At 42.7% G+C, this 17,135-nt stretch overlaps 1 protein-coding gene across 2 annotated transcripts; it reads right to left on the reverse strand.

The window, feature by feature from the left end:
* Positions 1-803: 803 nt before the first annotated feature.
* UFM1 (ubiquitin fold modifier 1) lies at positions 804-16,901 on the reverse strand. Of its 2 annotated transcripts, none has more exons than XM_075592048.1 (6): positions 16,767-16,901; positions 10,782-10,838; positions 9,933-9,990; positions 4,018-4,057; positions 3,247-3,279; positions 804-1,970 (listed from the first exon to the last, which is right to left on the reverse strand). In XM_075592048.1, coding segments are annotated over exons 1-6 (258 nt in total). In that variant the 5' UTR covers positions 16,769-16,901; the 3' UTR covers positions 804-1,902. The 2 variants fall into 2 exon arrangements, with proteins under 2 accessions (XP_075448163.1, XP_075448164.1); XM_075592049.1 differs by lacking the exon at positions 16,767-16,901 and adding an exon at positions 16,524-16,647.
* Between the last annotated feature and the right edge of the window lie 234 nt (positions 16,902-17,135).

Below are 17,135 nucleotides of genomic sequence, written 5' to 3' on the forward strand. Positions count from 1 at the left end.
TGGTGGGAAAAATACTCTAGTGTGAAATATGAAAACTTACACATCTATTCTTTCAGACAGCCATACATATTCACCTACTCTTCAGTGGAGGGTGATGTGTACTGACAATGAGGTGTATAATACCTTTATGCTAATTGGAGAATTGGTAGGAGCTTTTTCCTGAAGGGAGGAGCCATAAAGCTCCAAGGAACTGCTCAAAAAATCAGAAACCAGGCGAGCCAATAACCTACCCCTATGACGCAACGTATCAGTAACACTAATTAAATGCCCTAATCGAGTATGCAGCATGGACAATAATTGGCCTAACATTAGTGGAAGACTGTACATATTACCCAAATGTTAGGCCAATTCTCCCACTCCTCCCTTCTTTTTGTGATCTTCTCCCTCCCTCCCTATGCCTCAACTTGAAACACTAAGATGAAAGAAAATAATGCATATAGTCTAAATAATGGCAGCACTTTTTCCCATCTTTTTTTAGATGCTATTTATGTGGTAAAGCCTTGAAAAAAAAAATCATAATGTATATGTATAAAAGGCACATGTTAATGTATACAAGGAACATAATTTACCTAGTTTATGCTAAACATCTATATTATGTAAAATAAATGAGCATTTTGTTCTGACATTTTTAATGTGAGCACACATTGTAAAAAGTTTATACAATAGATTTTTGTTGTATAATAACATAAAGTTGCATACAGTATATCACCATTTTGTCGTAACTTGTGATATGATTAATAGCAGATTCTACATGTGCATTTTCAGCATTTAAAGCAGCAATCCGATCTACTGTACAGTACTCCATATTTTTTTTTTATAATTTGAACTAGGGGTAAACTGGACTTGAATTGCCCTATTCTCAGCTCTGGACCCTCAGGTTCCAGAGAAATTGTATTTGTTGTTTTCATTTTCCTATGGCCACAAGGTTAGCCTCATTCCAGTGGGTCAAAAGGAAGTTGTGATGTAATTGGGGTCATGATATTGCAGCTTCCTATTAGATGACCTAGACAGCCATTTTGATTTTTGTTTTAATTTAAAATTGCAAACACACAATGTACATTTTTTGGGAACTAGGTGGTTCCGGGAGCTGATAATAACAGGGTGCAGTTCTGGAAGACCTCCGTGTGCAGTCTCTACTAACACCAAATTAACTAATGGCACTGATTAGGCTAAAGAGTGTAATCTTAGGGATTGATGCCTCAAATAAAATATAAATATAAGAATTAATCGCTTTTTTTCTCATGTTAGCAAGTAAATATGGCAACAAGAAACTTGTTTTACATACTCCTTTGTGCAATGCAATTACAGGTAGAGTAGCACCAGAGGCAGTGTGTCATCCCCTTCACCTTCCCATTCTCCCACTTGGTTCTCAGAGTAATCCATAATTACAACAATGGGGTAAAATAAAATGTATCTTTGTTAATCAACACTATCAGTATTTCAGCACTCAATCTTCCACAGAACCCAGAAAAGGTAAACCTATACTTTCAGAATGATTTCACTTCATTAAGGAAAGAATCACATTTACAAAATTATATTTTTTGTATGCTATATGGGGTGGCATTTCAAAAACCAAAGATCCCCACCTATAATCTAATGCGTGTAAAAATGTTAACCGCATAGCCAATGGCTCTGTGTGATTAACTCTACATACACATGAACATCGACAGATGTATATCAATCAACTCAACAAATCTTATGGTTTGACAGATTTATGAAACACTCATTGAATCATACAAAAATGTTTAATGTAACTAAGATTTTTAAGCGAAAAAAAAAAAAGCTGTGTGAAGTCTTTGAACCAACTTAAAATGTTGCTTAGTCTAATGTTTTTAAGTTCCTCAATAAATATGTTGTCCTTTAGCATATGACTCCATATGTCATATAGTAGTCAAGCAGATATTAACAGCTGCCCACTCTGTCTCTTGGAATGAGTCGGAGTTCTGAGCCATGTTTAAGAAAAACATTTCCTAAGAAAAAGAAAATATATGAATGATTAAGAAACAGAACAAATATATTACCAAATCAAACAAACATGCAATAATGTTTCTGCTTCACTTACTAGTTTAAAAAGGATACCCCCTAGAAACTTAAATGCCCCTTGCATATTTATTTTCTTCCATCATGTGCCATTTTTAGCAGTTCCCTCTATTTAATTAAATATTTAATTACTTCCATTATTGCTATAAAACCTGAATATAATAAATAGTGCAGTAAGTTCAAAGTAAGAGCTAATTTATATGTATATACATGTATATGTATATATTTTCCCCCCTAGAAACACATGAATGTACCTTGGACACAGGACCCCTTTTCCTACCCGATCATCGTTTCCCTATTCCCTTGGATGTCTTACTCCTTAAAATCCCCAAATAAACACTTTAAAATTATTTTACCTTGGAAATATTTGCAAACATTGTAATGCGAGATTGTCGGGACTGCAAAAATTATTTTAAATACTTTGGTGCGGTTTTTAAATTAAATTGGAAAGACCAATCACCTAATTTTAGCCTGTTACAAATATGTCTGTCACGAATTCAAATGTGGTACTATGCGGGACTACATATTGGCCTTGTTTGTTTCATCACATTTTTCCCTACTTGAGGTACTCAGGCCGTCTATTCCAAGACATTTTGCACTCAATCACACATGTCTTTCATGCACGAAAGGTTCATTAAACAAGAATATGACAGGTATATTAATTTCACAGTAAGAAAGCTGGATTAATTAGTTCCTACTTGTTGCAATCACTTAATTTAAATATGCGCTATGGAGCTATTCTCGTATTGTACTTTAGTTATACCGTTAAATAAATATTTAATAGCCCTGTGCCCAAACCATCAGGATGAAATTTACATTCAGTAAGATCAGGTTTTAAATGAGTTTGTCCTCTGGCATGAGCACTCATATTTACAGTAGTTTAATGCCAGTTACCTCAGGACTGAAAATAATAATAATGGATTTTTCAATAAATGTATCATTTTGTTTATTACTTAATCTGTGTTCCTTCAAAACAATGGACTTTGCTTTTTCATTAATAAAAGCTTCTGCAACCAGACAAGCTTCTCCAGAACTATTTCCATCATGAACCCTCAACTTATATTCTTTGAAACCTACAAAACTGACACAAAGCTCATAACATTGGGATTTTAAACATTATGTAATAAGAGACCAACATAAAGTACAGTAAGCACCTAATGGTTAGAAATAAATTGATGTGCCTTTATTTGATCCGTTTTTACTTACCTGCTGTTTGGGCTGGGTTTAATCCTATTCCGTCTGTGTGACAAAAAGAAAAATACAGTATATTAGAAAGAAAAAAAAAATCAATACTAAAACCCGTCTAAGATTTGTTTATGCACAAAGAAAAAGTAGCTTAGTACAAATTCAGGTAAACACCCATAGGATACTTATCCTGAGAAAAATTGACTAATCTATATCAATGGAAGTCACTGATCGGGGCTTTTTTTTTTGTCCATTTTCCCAATTGCCTTCAAAAGGGAATTTCAGCCGAAAACTGCCTGCTTGGCCACTTTAGCACATATAGAAACAGCCACAAAGTTAGTAAGCAACACTTTGCATATTATAAAATAGGGGACCTTGATACCTGAAGTAAACAGATGATAAATGATGTGCTTGCTTCTGGCCCAGACATGGCAGTAGACATTAATTCTCTACTCCAAGATACAAAAAATTGTTAACAAGGGAGGTCAGCATAGTACTAAGCAATCATATATAAATAGAAAAAAAAAGGATTATGCGCGCCTTATTAGTTGGGTATTTTGTCTATTTTTACGACTGGGCTAAATTAATAAATAGGGACATTTGTACAAGTGAATCCCCTTCCCACAAATGGAAAGCAGATACGTTATTTGTTGTTTGCTATATTGGGGAAGGAATGTGCTCTTCCATCCAAATAATGTTTGTAACATCTTTACCCCTAGTAGAGGATTGCAACGGATTGAATGAGATCAGCACTACGGACAAACAAATAAAGAACGCATTAACCGGGCTTACCATTTGTTATGATCGCACTTGTTGCTGCAGGAACTTTAAACTAAGAGACAAACAACAATTTATGTTTAGTGAAAATATTTGAAAAATGTGATCAAGATTTTGTTAATAGGCATTTATTTGGCAAGGTTAACAAAACTAATGTTAATAGTATATTAGTAAATACCTTACTGCAAAATGGACATATATTTTCTACCCTTACCTAAACTGGGGTACCCTGGAGCTTATTCTTGATTCCTCAAAGTCCGGTGACCCCCTGGTGCTAAAGCACGGTAAGAAAACGGCTACATACTTGCCATTTTTTATTCGTGTCGGATTTGATAACATTTCTTTTTTAAATTTTAAAACAAGAACAATGACATGTTCACCAGACTAGGAACATAGCCGCCGGGCCAAGCCCTGACCTGGGTGCCATATTGTGTCCGGTGGGCACATATGCCAGAAGCCGGATCATGGAGGGGCCCCAGTTCATATTTTAAAAAGTTGTCTTGGGGAAAGAAAGAGCAGCATGGAACTCTTATTAAAATGCAATGATATAATATATTCAACACTCAATCATAAATAACAATGTTGAAACTGTATTAAAGAGCATCACTATACAAGTTACCATCTATTTCAAAATTGCATCATTAATGATATTATAAATAAAATGAAATAGTTTATGCTTTTGGCGGCATAATTGTACACAATTATCAAAACGATAATATAGCAAGTAGCTTCAGTTATACATAGATATACAGGTGTAGCAAGATTTACTGTTTTCGGCACCGGGGCAAGTCATTGAACTGCGAACACCCCTTTGATGGCAGATTATCGCTGTGGGGGTTTTTATCCGGAAGCATGTACCACCCACAGCAATATTGTGGCAGCAGTATCTCTAGAGTGTCAGCTTGAAGCTTTTTCAGCAGCCGCACCGGATTCAGTAAGTCTTACTACAGTACATCTGTATGTCAAGTGAGATAAACATTTTACTCAATTCTAACTGGGCGACATACTCATACCATTGTATATATGTAAATATAGTGAGTTATGGATATGTTGTGCAATAGGTTAAGAGTGGTTTAAGGACTACCGCCTATGCTTATTTTTTATTCTAATGTAATAAAGGTTTGATTATGAGGCAGTGTCCCTGTATTGTGAACCACTGAACTTGTCATTGTTGGACATTTTTTCTTTATTACAGTAAATCTCATCCTTAAAAAGGACAACCCACCCATGGATCAGTCCAATTTCCTCCAATGAGAATCCCTGTGCTATCCAGGTTACCCGATGGGTAAGCCCCCCCCCCCCCCCCCCAATAGTAGTAATAAAGAGTATTTTTCCAGTGGACATGTATTTCTATATATGCGAAGTATGATATGATAGATAGAGAGACAACAAAAAACCTCCACATGTCTTAGGCCGCGCGTATAGTGCCCGTGACCGGCGACGTCACCGCAACCGAAAGTTATATTTCGCTTTGCGGCGGCGTCGCGGGCTTCCGGGCATTTCATTTGTTCAGAGGCTGTCACATGAGGCGACAGCCAATGAAAAATCAAAAATTCACGGCTTACAAATTTGGCGACGCTGCTCCGTCACATTGCCGCCGTCGCACTTACAATAAGCGTACGCAGCGGCGGTGGTAATGTATTTGTTTTTGGGCGGCGTCATCGTCGCGGGCACTATACGCGCGGGCTTAGACAGGTCTGCAACCCTGCTTTTCGCCATCATCACCTAGCAAACAGTGCTTCCACTGCAGCAAGGGATTCTGGGAAATGACATGCAAATGAGCACACAGTGTCACTTTTTGCCTCAAAAACCATTTTTAACATGGTTCCCTATAGGCTTAAGCTTGCTGCATGGTCACAGCTTTGAGCACAGCCAGGGTGAATATATATATATATATATATCCATACATACATACATACATACATATAATTTATGTTATGGTGGGTGAAAAGGTGACTAAAAACCCACCACTGTATAGCATATAAAAATATTACTTGTGAGCACATTCACATGTCTTAGGCTAAGGCCCCGCTGCCTCTAACCACGCGCCCGCACTGCAGATAGGCGGCGCGTGGAGAGGCACTTGACCGCTATACGCGGTCTGTAGGGAGAGGGAGCTGGAGCGGGAGGGGGGGGCGTGACCAAAATGGGTCGGGTGGGCAGGGTGTTATGATGTGGGGGGCGGGACCATTACACACAGGCACACGCATGGAAACCCCTCTGCCTTGTTGCTTCTCCCCCCCCCCCCCTCTCCAGCACAGGATGGCATGGGACATGGATTTATATTAACCCCTACGAAGCCAGGGAAACCAGCAACACCTTGCTCTGCATGTCCTTTTTTTTTTTCAAAGCTTCTCCGGCAATGAATAGGGCTATATTTTGTGCTTGCCAAATATATACCCTGTGTCTCCTACCTGTCGCTCTGAAAATGATATGGTGTATATGGATGGTTTGAATTATTTGAGCCCTGGTGACGGTGTGTATTTAAGCATGAGATTTCTCTCTCTCCCACACACGTGAGAAAAGAAAGAGGCTCGTTAAAAGTGCATGTTGCTTCTCTCCCTCCCCCCCTCTCCTCCCCTGGGAGACGAGCTCAGCAGCCGAAGCTGGCCGCAACCTCCCCAGCTCGCGCGGCCTGAAACGGGCACCGGAGGGGAGGTGAGGCAGGGAGGGGGGGATGTTGCCATGCTGCACAGAGGACAGTGCAGATTTCGAACCACACAAACTCCCGTAGCTCGAGACAGCTCCCCTCCTCCTCATCTCATTGGCTCCCTGCCGCACCACGTGACGCGTCGCTGCTTGGGATCACGATCCTCTTGTATCCCCTGCTGGCTGACGTGTCACAGTGCGCAGCGAGCATTGCAGAGAGGAGGGACTGAGGCCAGCTCGGGAGGAACACGTCTGGTGAGTGACGCGCACACCGCCGGATGCAGCGGGACCCAGGCCTTAGACAGGTCTGCAACCCTGCTTTTCGACATTATCACCTAGCATACAGGGATTCTGGGAAATGACATGCACACAGTGCCACCTTTTGTCTCAAGACCAATATATGTGTGTGTGTGTGTATTTTTTTGGTGGGGGTGGGGGAGGGGGGGGAGAAAGAGATTTACAGCCTGAATTTAATTGTGTGACTGCATGAACGTTTCTACTAAATTCTAAATTATACGTAAATTGTTGATAGTAAATACAAATCTTATTAATTCGGTGCTCATTGCTTAGCATATCATGGGGTGAACATGTATTATTGCTTTTTCATGTCGATCATCTCACTGACGAGAATTCCTTTAGAATTCTCAGATAAGAGCTAATCGATACTTCTCCTTTCTGAACGACCAACAATAAGAGGAATATGTGGCTTCAAGAAACCTATTTCTTAATGCAAAATATAAATTCCCTCAGATGAGGTCTCCGATCTTTCTGTTGTGGCTTTTGCTGCTTCTCACTTTTGTGAATCTGTCAACAAGATTGCTCATCACTTTGTCAATTTAATGGTCTTACAGCATTCCTTATTACAGCAACTAACTGCTTGGAAAAAACTCCCAAAAAACAAGCACATGGATACAATTTATCCCCGCACAGCTGGCTGATCAATTCACATTTGCTGTCTTTGAGTGGGTTTCATCAATTTCACATTGTTTAACTTTAGACACAGAACACTGTACTACGCAAAGGACACCAGAGCCAAAGAGGGGATTGTAAGCTGTTTTTTTTAATAACAGCATTGCGTTTAGTTATGGGAAAGATGAAGTACAGGATTTGGAAAATATGTGGAAAAGAGATATATATATATATATATATATATATATATATATATATATACACACAGTATGTACACACACATTTTTTTTTTACATGATCAATGAAGTGACTGTATTTGTTTTCCCAATGACAAATGGATAATTATCATTTTGTTTAAACAAAAAGTACATTAACCATTATGATCTTGGAAGCTCCTCTCAGCTTTCAAATTCTATTTTGTTTTTTAAAAACTTAAAGCAACGGAACAAGTGGGTTTCTTTTAAGGTGGGATGCAGGAGGTCTTAGGAGCTGAACCGCATTCATTTCAGCTCCGGGGACACCCTGCTCCCCAAGATATATACCTCTGTAGGTGATGCCGCTAGCAGCTCCGCAGGTTTAAAATTCCTGGCCACGCAGGCCAATAGGAAGCCGCAAAGGATTATGGCTTCCTTTTGGCCCGCGTGACACGGGTACTTTAAATCTGCCATTTCAATAGCCCCACAGCGCCAAGCCAACACCCCCTCCGAAGGCAAGTATCTCAAGAAGCAAGGGGTTCCCAGAGCTGAAATTAATGCGGTTCAGCTCTGGAGACCCCCTGCTTCAAACCTAGAACGTTTATTAAAAAAAAAAAAAAAAAAAAGGAAGGAAACTTTAAGGATACTTTACAATACTGAACATTTTATAAAAACTCAGCCATAGACCCCTAATTGTAAAAGCTAAATCTACTGTCCAACCACTATTTCTTGATTTTCATACTATAATATTACTTTACACAGAATCATAGACTGACACCTGAAAAGAACCACATGGACCACATAGTATGCCTATCCTCAGACCTGATTTGATCCTTGGCTTTCCTTTCTATTTAGGGTGCCTTGCGTCTATCCCTAGCTTTCTGAATTCCACTACCACTTCTGCTGGCAGACTTTCAAAATGTACACAAAACATGCAGCAATACAATGTAATAGGGGTGCCAAAATGGGGGTGTTTAAAACAGAGCGAATAAAGGGTAGAGGATACCACCTTTACTGACATAAATACCATTATTTTTGTGCTTTTTTTATTTTAGATTTTACCCTGGGATCAATTTAGATGGTTTACCTTAAATTTACACAATGCAATTAATCCAATCAAGAGCTGGATATTGAATATGCCTGATTGATGTTTGGGGTAACTGCACATTTATTTCAGTCAATTGCTCATTGTTCAGCCTGTAGTCACAATTTTTTTCCCTTTGGAAAAATATAGATTGATGTCAGAAAGATAAATTAGCTAACAAGTCATGTCATATCAGTATCAAGGTCTACAGTCCACAAGACACATTAATAAATGCTTACAGGTATAAAAGCTGGTTACGAATTATAAATGAAGAACGAATAGGGCAGTGTCTCTCCAGGGAACGTGTTCCATGTGTCATTACCACAATAAAAGTTGCTAGGGAAACCTGCTCTTGCACTGACATTTTAATCAGGAAAAAAAAAAAAATAGCAGACAAGGAAACAATTTTTTCCAGCTGACTTCCCTTTGCTTTGTCCCTCTCAGCAAACAACACTTAGGAAAATCCAAATAATTTGCCACAGGAAAGAAAGCATCTCTGTATTTCTTCTTACAATTGCAGTGCTTATGCAAATAGATCTAATATGTGTACAGTAAAACAGCAGAAAACAAATACAGATGTAGGACAGAACAGTGAAAATCCATTATAGGATATATAAGGGACTATACTACAGCAGCACGTACAGTAGCTATGTATAATAAATACCAATTGTAATGTCCAAGAAAATACAATTTAATTTTAGAAGTAAAGCTGAAACACAAAATCACACTCAAGGGAAAGGAAACTAAAGCTTGCATGTAAAAAAACACAAACACTATTTAGATCTGATAAAACATTTTATGCTGAAAGAACTTGCTGGTATCGCTACAAAAGTAAGATCCCACCTTTATATCTAAACCTTTGACTGTTGCAAACGACCAGTGCTTCAGGCAAAGATTGAACCATAAATAATGGTTCAAGATAGTATTTCAGAAAGTAAATAGACGGCAGGGTATTTGTGTTCTCTTCACGCAATGGCTTATTTAACTTTTCTGAAAACCTTACTTTATTACGTCGCCATCATTACTGTAATTCGTGTGTTCCACGTAAAGTAACCAGCGTGACGCTTTTACGCAATGAACATGAAGGTACTTACTTCTTCTGCTGCAAACTTTAATACCGCAGTGAACGGGGTATTTTCAGGAACACTTAGCCTGAAGACAAAAAGGTGAGAAAATGTGATGCATTTTTAAAACGTCTTATTTTTTTTTATAATGTTTAATACATGGCTACTAGATTAAATATTTAACTATCAATGCTTTTCTTTATGGACGTGCAGTACAAATGAATCGTGGTAAATGTCAGTGGTTTTTTTTTTCCCCCCGACAGTACAGCTTTAAGATGCTAGGTTCTTGTTGTCGAGGCTTGGCAGACAGTTCTCTGAAGCTCCAAGGACTTTTGTTATGAACCCTAAAACAGTACACTGCTACCCCTGAAACAATGAAAACTTATATTGGTTCAGTTTTACATCTGGTAAGGCAGCGGAGGACAACTCGGGTCAGGTTTGCAGGATATCCCTGCTTCAGCACAGGGGGCGCAATCAGTGGCTCAGTCTTTGACCAAATCAAACACTGAACCACTGATTAAGCAGGGATATCATGAAAGCCTGACCTGTTGGACTGGAGTGGCCCACTCCTGTGGTAATGTAAAGGCTAATAAACCAGCAGAAAAGAAAACTACACAAGACACAGAAAATCAATAACCGAGATAAAAGACAAATGCTCAACGATAATCTGGACCGAATCCTGTTTTACTAAAGTTGATGATTACAGTATCGATGATATTATCTGTGCCGTTACTGCCTCACACTTACAATGATTTAGAATGACTTGTCTTAATGATCTGCGATAATTAGTTGTAAGGAATAATACAAAATGTAGGACCATGAAACTAATTTAAAAAATAAACAAACAAAGTATTGATTAATATATATAAAAAAACATACACTTTGTAAGGAAGCCGTGCGTCTGAAGTGAGCGTGATTTTAAACGTCACCTTTGACCTAAAAAACATAAAAATATATGAATTAATACTGCACCCCCATCATAACAATGACTGTATTGATATAGCATTGCTTAACTTGTTTTACAAAGGGGCCAGATCAGAAAAATTATTTGTCCACAATGGTATTTAATACAGTACATTTAATAAAAATTGAAAAAGCAAACAAAAAGCTTAAGCGAACAGAAAGCTTAAGGTACAGAGTCAAAGGTTAAAAAAACATTTATATGAGGTTATTGAGGTTTATTGCGGTGTCAATAGTGACTTTAGAACTGCTTTATTAACATTTCCATCCACACAAGGAACGAAGGTTGATTTTTGATAAAAGTTTTTGTAAGGACTAAAACATTGATTGTTCAATGAAGCAACTGAAATGCATGGGTCGAAAAATCTCGGACGCCTACAAATTCACTCCTGACGTCTGTTAGAGATGATCTACAAGTTTGAGAAGCCCTTGTGTAAAATGCCATGACATTAACAAGGGATCAGCCAATCAGTGGAGAGCATTAGTAACCACACCCTTTCCTCCGACACATGGTTCTCTGTGTACGCTGTGCCCTGCACAAGGGGGAGGCAGTGAACGGGCTAAAGGAGACGGTGAGTGAAACAGAGCAGCCAGTAAGGGGCAAAGCGCTGGCTCCTAAGTATTTTATATTTTCGGCCACCCCTGATAAAATTAAATGCAAAATCGTGCACTTGGACCACAAAAAACAATGCAGGCAAATACAATATTATTATTGTTGATTGGTAGAGCGCATATACTGTGCCGCGGTACAGTGGGGGTACAGAGATTTGAGAATTACATAAACAGTTACATACAAATATGGACAAGCATGCACCCCAATACACAAAGTAATGGGGGCCCTACTCATGAAAGGTTACACTCTAGAAGGAATGAGGGACAATGTTGAAAAAAAGGTAAAATGGCTGCTCATTGTGGGATGGAGTATGCATCATGGTGGAATTTGGTCCAGCCGCACAGTTGTTACCAATAGGGTTGGCAGGTGCATGGTGTAGGGTGCACTGGGTAGACTTCCTCGAAAAGGTGAGTTTTCAGGGAGTTTTTAAATGACGACAGGAAGCTGGGGGAGAGTCTGATGCTGCATGGTGGTGAATTCCAAGAGAGGGGGCAGCAAGGAGAAATCTTGAAGGCGGTAGTGAGAGTAGGTAGAGGTAAAAGGGAGCATTTAGGTATATATTTGAAGATGAGGGCTGATATGTAAGGGAGGGGGTGTCAGAATTGTTGAGAGCTTTTTGTCAGAGCTAGGGTTTCATCTTTGATTCTAGACGATATGAGACGTATAGCGAAGCAGCAGGAGAGTGGTGAGTGAGGTACAGTAGATTATTCTGGCAGCAGCATTTTGAATGTATTGGGAAAGGCGGACAAGGGAAATGCCAACTAAGGCTTTGTCCCCGCTGGCGCTGAGCGCGCTCATGCTTGGAGAGCTCTTCAAGCATGAGGGCTGGGTGTTCTTAAAATTTTCGCAAATGCTCGCGGGGGTGGGGGGCGTTTCGGAACGACGCTGCAGGGGAAGCTGAGCGCGCTAGAAAGTTTAAAAAATGTGTTTATCTAATCGCCGATGAGCGTGTGTGCCCGCGCATTGCGTGATCGGTGACTTGTATATATACATATACACATACATACAAGTCACCTCGCCAAGCGCCGCCCTCTCAGCGAGCTCAGCGCTAGCGGGGATGCGCTTATAGTGCCGGCGACGTCGCTCCAAAACCAAAACCAACGCTGACTCTGTCGCAAGCGCTTATAGTAAGCGCGACGGAGCGACCAAAAATTTGGAAGCGGGGTAAATTTGATTTTTCAGAGACTGTCGCCACATGTGAAAGTCTCAGGCTAAGGCCCCGCTCCCAGAGTCAGCGCACCCGCACTGCTGACAGGCGGTGCGCTGAGATACACAGACCGCGATATGCGGTCTGTAGGGAGCGGGAGCCAGAGCGGGAGGTGGGCGGGTGGTGGGCGGTTTGACAGGGAGGGGGGCGTGGCTTGAGCGGAGGGACCCGCTACTCTCCCCCCTCCTCCCTCCACGGACTCGGGCTGGAGCTGGAAAGTAAGTTTAAACACACACACGCAGGCACTCATTCATATACACACACACACACACACACACACAGGCAGGCACTCACGCACTCACACACACACACGCGCGCACACACAGGCAGGCACGCACACACACACACACACACACACACACACAGGCAGGCACTCACGCACTCGGGCACACACATACACACACAGACAGGCACGCACTCAGACACACACACAGACAGGCACTCACCTGCTTTCACTCCACACTCCTCCCCGCTCCCCGAAGCCTCTCCTCCTCCCGAAGCCTCCCCTCCCCATTGGCTCACAGCCACACACGTCACGCGTCAACGCTAGGAAACACCATTCTCTGGTGTCTCCAGCGGCTGACGCGCCACAGCGTGTAGTCAGCTGTGCAGCCAGTGGGGACCGGGACCGTCTCGCGAGGATTCCCCTGCTGGTGGGGAACTCGCTACATTGCCGCCCGCGCCAACGAGCGCAGCGGGACCGAGGCCTCAGAACCAATCAATAACCCCGTCGCTAGCGACATCGATGAAAGTTAAATTATAACTATCGCGGGTGGCGACGGCAACGGTTGAGTCGCCGTCCCCAGAACTATACGCACGGCCTAAGAGAAGGTTGCAGTAGTCAAGGCGAGACAAGATGAGTGAATTCGGATTTTAGTTTCATCACGAGTGAAAAAAGGGCGTATCCTGGCAATATTTTGGAGGTGTAGACGGCAGGACTTCGTGAGGAATGAAGGAGAGATCAGTCAAAGATGACCTCTAGACAGTGGGCTTGAGGTGTTGATGAGATAGTGGTATTATTAACAGCGAGGAAGAGTTAGGGTGTAGGGGCGGCAGTGGAAGGGGAAGAGAGTATTAGTTCTGTTATGGACATAATAAGCTTTAAGTAACGATGAAACATCCAGGAGGGGATTGTAGAGGCACAGTTGGTAACACAGGACAGGAGAGAGTGGGAGATCGGGGGAGAAGTAAATTTGTGTGTCATCAGCAGAGATGATACTGAAAGCCAAAATTTTGTATTAGTTCACCAAGAGAAGGTGTGGAGTGGGAATAGCAGAAGAGAAAACACTGAAGGAGCAGTTGGCTATGTAGAATGTGAACCAGAATGTGAATACAGAAGGCTGTGTCATGGAGGCCAATTGAGTAGAAAGTGTTCAGGAGAAGGGATGATCAGTGTTGAAGGTGGCACAGATATCCAGGAGAATTAGTAAGAAGTGACCCTTAGGCTGTGCTTATACTGCCGGCGACGTGACCGATGACGTCACCCGTCGCGATAGTTGCATATAAAGTTTTGGCGACGCCGCTGGCTACATGGCCAGTGACGTCAGAAAGGGGGAAGGCAGAAGGACGGAGAAGCTCTCAGACTGGCCACAAGGTGAGACCATCGCTGAAAAAAAATCAGATAACAGTGACTACCAGATTTTTGGTAGCGCCGTTGCGTGCACTATATGTGCCGACGACGGCGACAATGCATTTGTTTTGACGCGACGTTGCGTCGCTGGCACTATTAGCGCATCTTAAGACTTGGCTGAGATTAGTTCATTGGCCACTTTTGTTAGTGCTGTCTCAGTGGAGTGTAGAGAGCGAAGACAAGATTGCAAAGGGTCAAGCAGGGAGTTGGAGGCTAGAAAGTGAATTAGACGGTTGTATACAAATTGCTCAGGTCGCTTGGAAGCAAAGGGGAGAAGACAGATAGGGTGGTATTTAGAGGGGAAGGCTAGATCAAGAGAGGGATTCTTTTAAATGGGCGTGAGGAGTGCGTTTGAAAGATGATAGAAAAATGCCAGAGGTGAGAGAAGTTAGAAAGGTGAGTTAGTGTGGGGCTTAGTATGCCAGAGAGGGTGCAGAGGTGGTGTGAGCAAATAGGATCAGGGGGCAGGTTGTAGGGTGAGATAGTGAGAGGAGCGCAGAGACCTCATCCTCAGTCACAGAGCTAAATTAGCTCAGGGTGAATTTAGGTGTGAGGGGAAGTCCATGTTGTGTTGTGGAACTTGACATCTAGAGATGTCATGTCTGATTGACTTAATCTAGTCTGTGCCATGGGTGGCTATGTCTTGCTTTGAGGGGAGAAGGTAATAAAAGGTAGCGAATAGGCGTTGAGTTAGATGACCGAGTTCATTTGAGTGAAGAAAAGTAGGTTTGCTTGGCAAGGGAAAGGGCAGTGTTATAGGACGAGAGCATGAATTAATAGTGGATGAAGCCTGCTTTAGAGCGTGATTTCCTCCAGTACCGTTCCACAGTGCATGAGCACATTTGGAGATAGCGGGTAAGGTGTGTGCACCAGGGTTGTGGCTTAGACTGTCTGGCGTAACAGCAGATATTTTATCTAATGCTGAGCTTATAGTCAGCGTGGTTGTGCTAGCGTGCGCGACAAGCACAAATTGCTTAATGCATATGAGGCCGCCCCTAGTGCGCGAACACGTTTTTGAAGAGACAAAAAGTTGTCTTTTCAAGGGTTACGTGAGCGGTTCAGCCACTGAGGGCGGACCAGCTTTGTGACGCGTCCGCCACGCCTCCCCATCGCCTGCAGCTCAGTTCACACATCGCTGGGGCTGCAGGCGTGCGCGAGTCTAGGCGTTCAATCACGCGCGCAGGTAGTATAAGCTCTAAGGCCGAGTCCATGGTCCCTGCTGGCGTGCTGAGGCGCAGGGAAAGCGAGTGCTTTCCCTGGCCTTGCGGTTGCTTACCGCAAGCGCTCTCAGCAGCCGTCAGGGGGCGGTCCGGGGGCGGGCCAGTGACGTCACGGAGCTGGTTCGCCCTCATTGGGCGAACCGCTCACGTGACCGGCCTGTCTCGCCGGCAAGCGGGGGAATTTTAAATTCCCCCAAGACCTGCGCTTCCGCACGTACACGCGGAAGCGCAGGTGAGCCCCTACTAAAGCCGCTCTAATTGCGGCTGTAGGGGCTCAGTGCTGAGCAGGAGCGCGCGTCAGCACGCTTCCGCAAGCACGCAGCAAACATGTCCGGGGCCTAAGGCTGATGATAGTGCACTGTTGTATAGAAAGTTTGCTGGGTCAGTACAGGAAAGAGGAGAGATGGAAGCGAGGCGAGGTTGTAAAGATGCAGAAAATTGGAGGGGGTCTGGACCATACAGATTTCTGTGCGTGTAGAAGTAGGTGTTGTAGAGGTTGCATAGGGTGGAGCAATGCTAAACGTTAGGAGGTGATGATCAGAGAGACGAAAGGGCATGTTAGAGAAGTCAAAAACAGATTGTCTGCGGGGGGCACAGGGTTTATAGAGGCCCCACGCGCTTCCCGAAGGCACTTAAATTAAGTGCCGGGGAAGAGGTGAAGGCCCCTGTAAACTGCACTTACCTTGCTCCTGGAGACGCGTCGCCATGGCAACATGTCATGGTGCCGAAGCCAAGGTAAGGGGGGGGGGGTGCGAAGAGAGGGCAAGAGCCAGCAGGGGGGCACAGGGAAAAAAAGATTGCGCTCCCGACTTAAGAAACTTGGTTACAAGCTCCTTACAAGTTACTCAGCCAGAGACCCTTTTTCTTCTTCCTCAGAAGGGCTTTATACCTTACGTGTGCAACTACTAGCATAGGCAGCTGGAAGTCCCCACCATGTTTCTAAAGGGATCTCTGTAAAATGGCTATGTACATGGTGGTACCACATACTCACATTATATATTTTCTACAAATACAGGTGGGATCATTTTACTACAAACTTTAGAGGTATAATTCTTGATGTCCCTTTTTGACCAGCTCCATGGTAGTGAAGAAATCACTGAGTAGAGCTGCAGGTCACACCTTGTGTGCAGGATACAGGTCCACTAACACTTTCGTTGCCAGAGGGTTCTTGCTTTACGTGCCGCAGCCCCCTCCGACAGCGAACCTATCCGCCCTCCCCGCCCTGAGCACTGACATTGTCTCCTGGGATCTTTCACGGTGCCGACTCCGCAGAACACTTGCCAACCACGGGAACCACCAGCATCAGTCACACCAGCAACTTGCCTTACGTCACAACGATTGAAGGTCCGACAGCGGAGGCTGTCCCTTAAAGCGCCTGACACAAATGACTGTAACATTAGCAATGGCGAACAAAACGTTGCCTCATCTGAGCGGTCTCAAAATACATAGTACCCGTTTTCAGAAATAACGCTGGACCTTTCTTTTCATACAGTGAAAAATCAGAGATATAATATTGTTCTCTGCACAGGCTACCTTATAGTGCCACATCACAAGGGGCTTAGCGTGGGACACGTGTTTATTGGACATGGAAGCATTCAGTGCG

This window comes from Ascaphus truei, chromosome 3 (assembly GCF_040206685.1).
Source record: "Ascaphus truei isolate aAscTru1 chromosome 3, aAscTru1.hap1, whole genome shotgun sequence".
In the NCBI taxonomy this organism is placed as follows: Eukaryota; Metazoa; Chordata; class Amphibia; order Anura; family Ascaphidae; genus Ascaphus; species Ascaphus truei.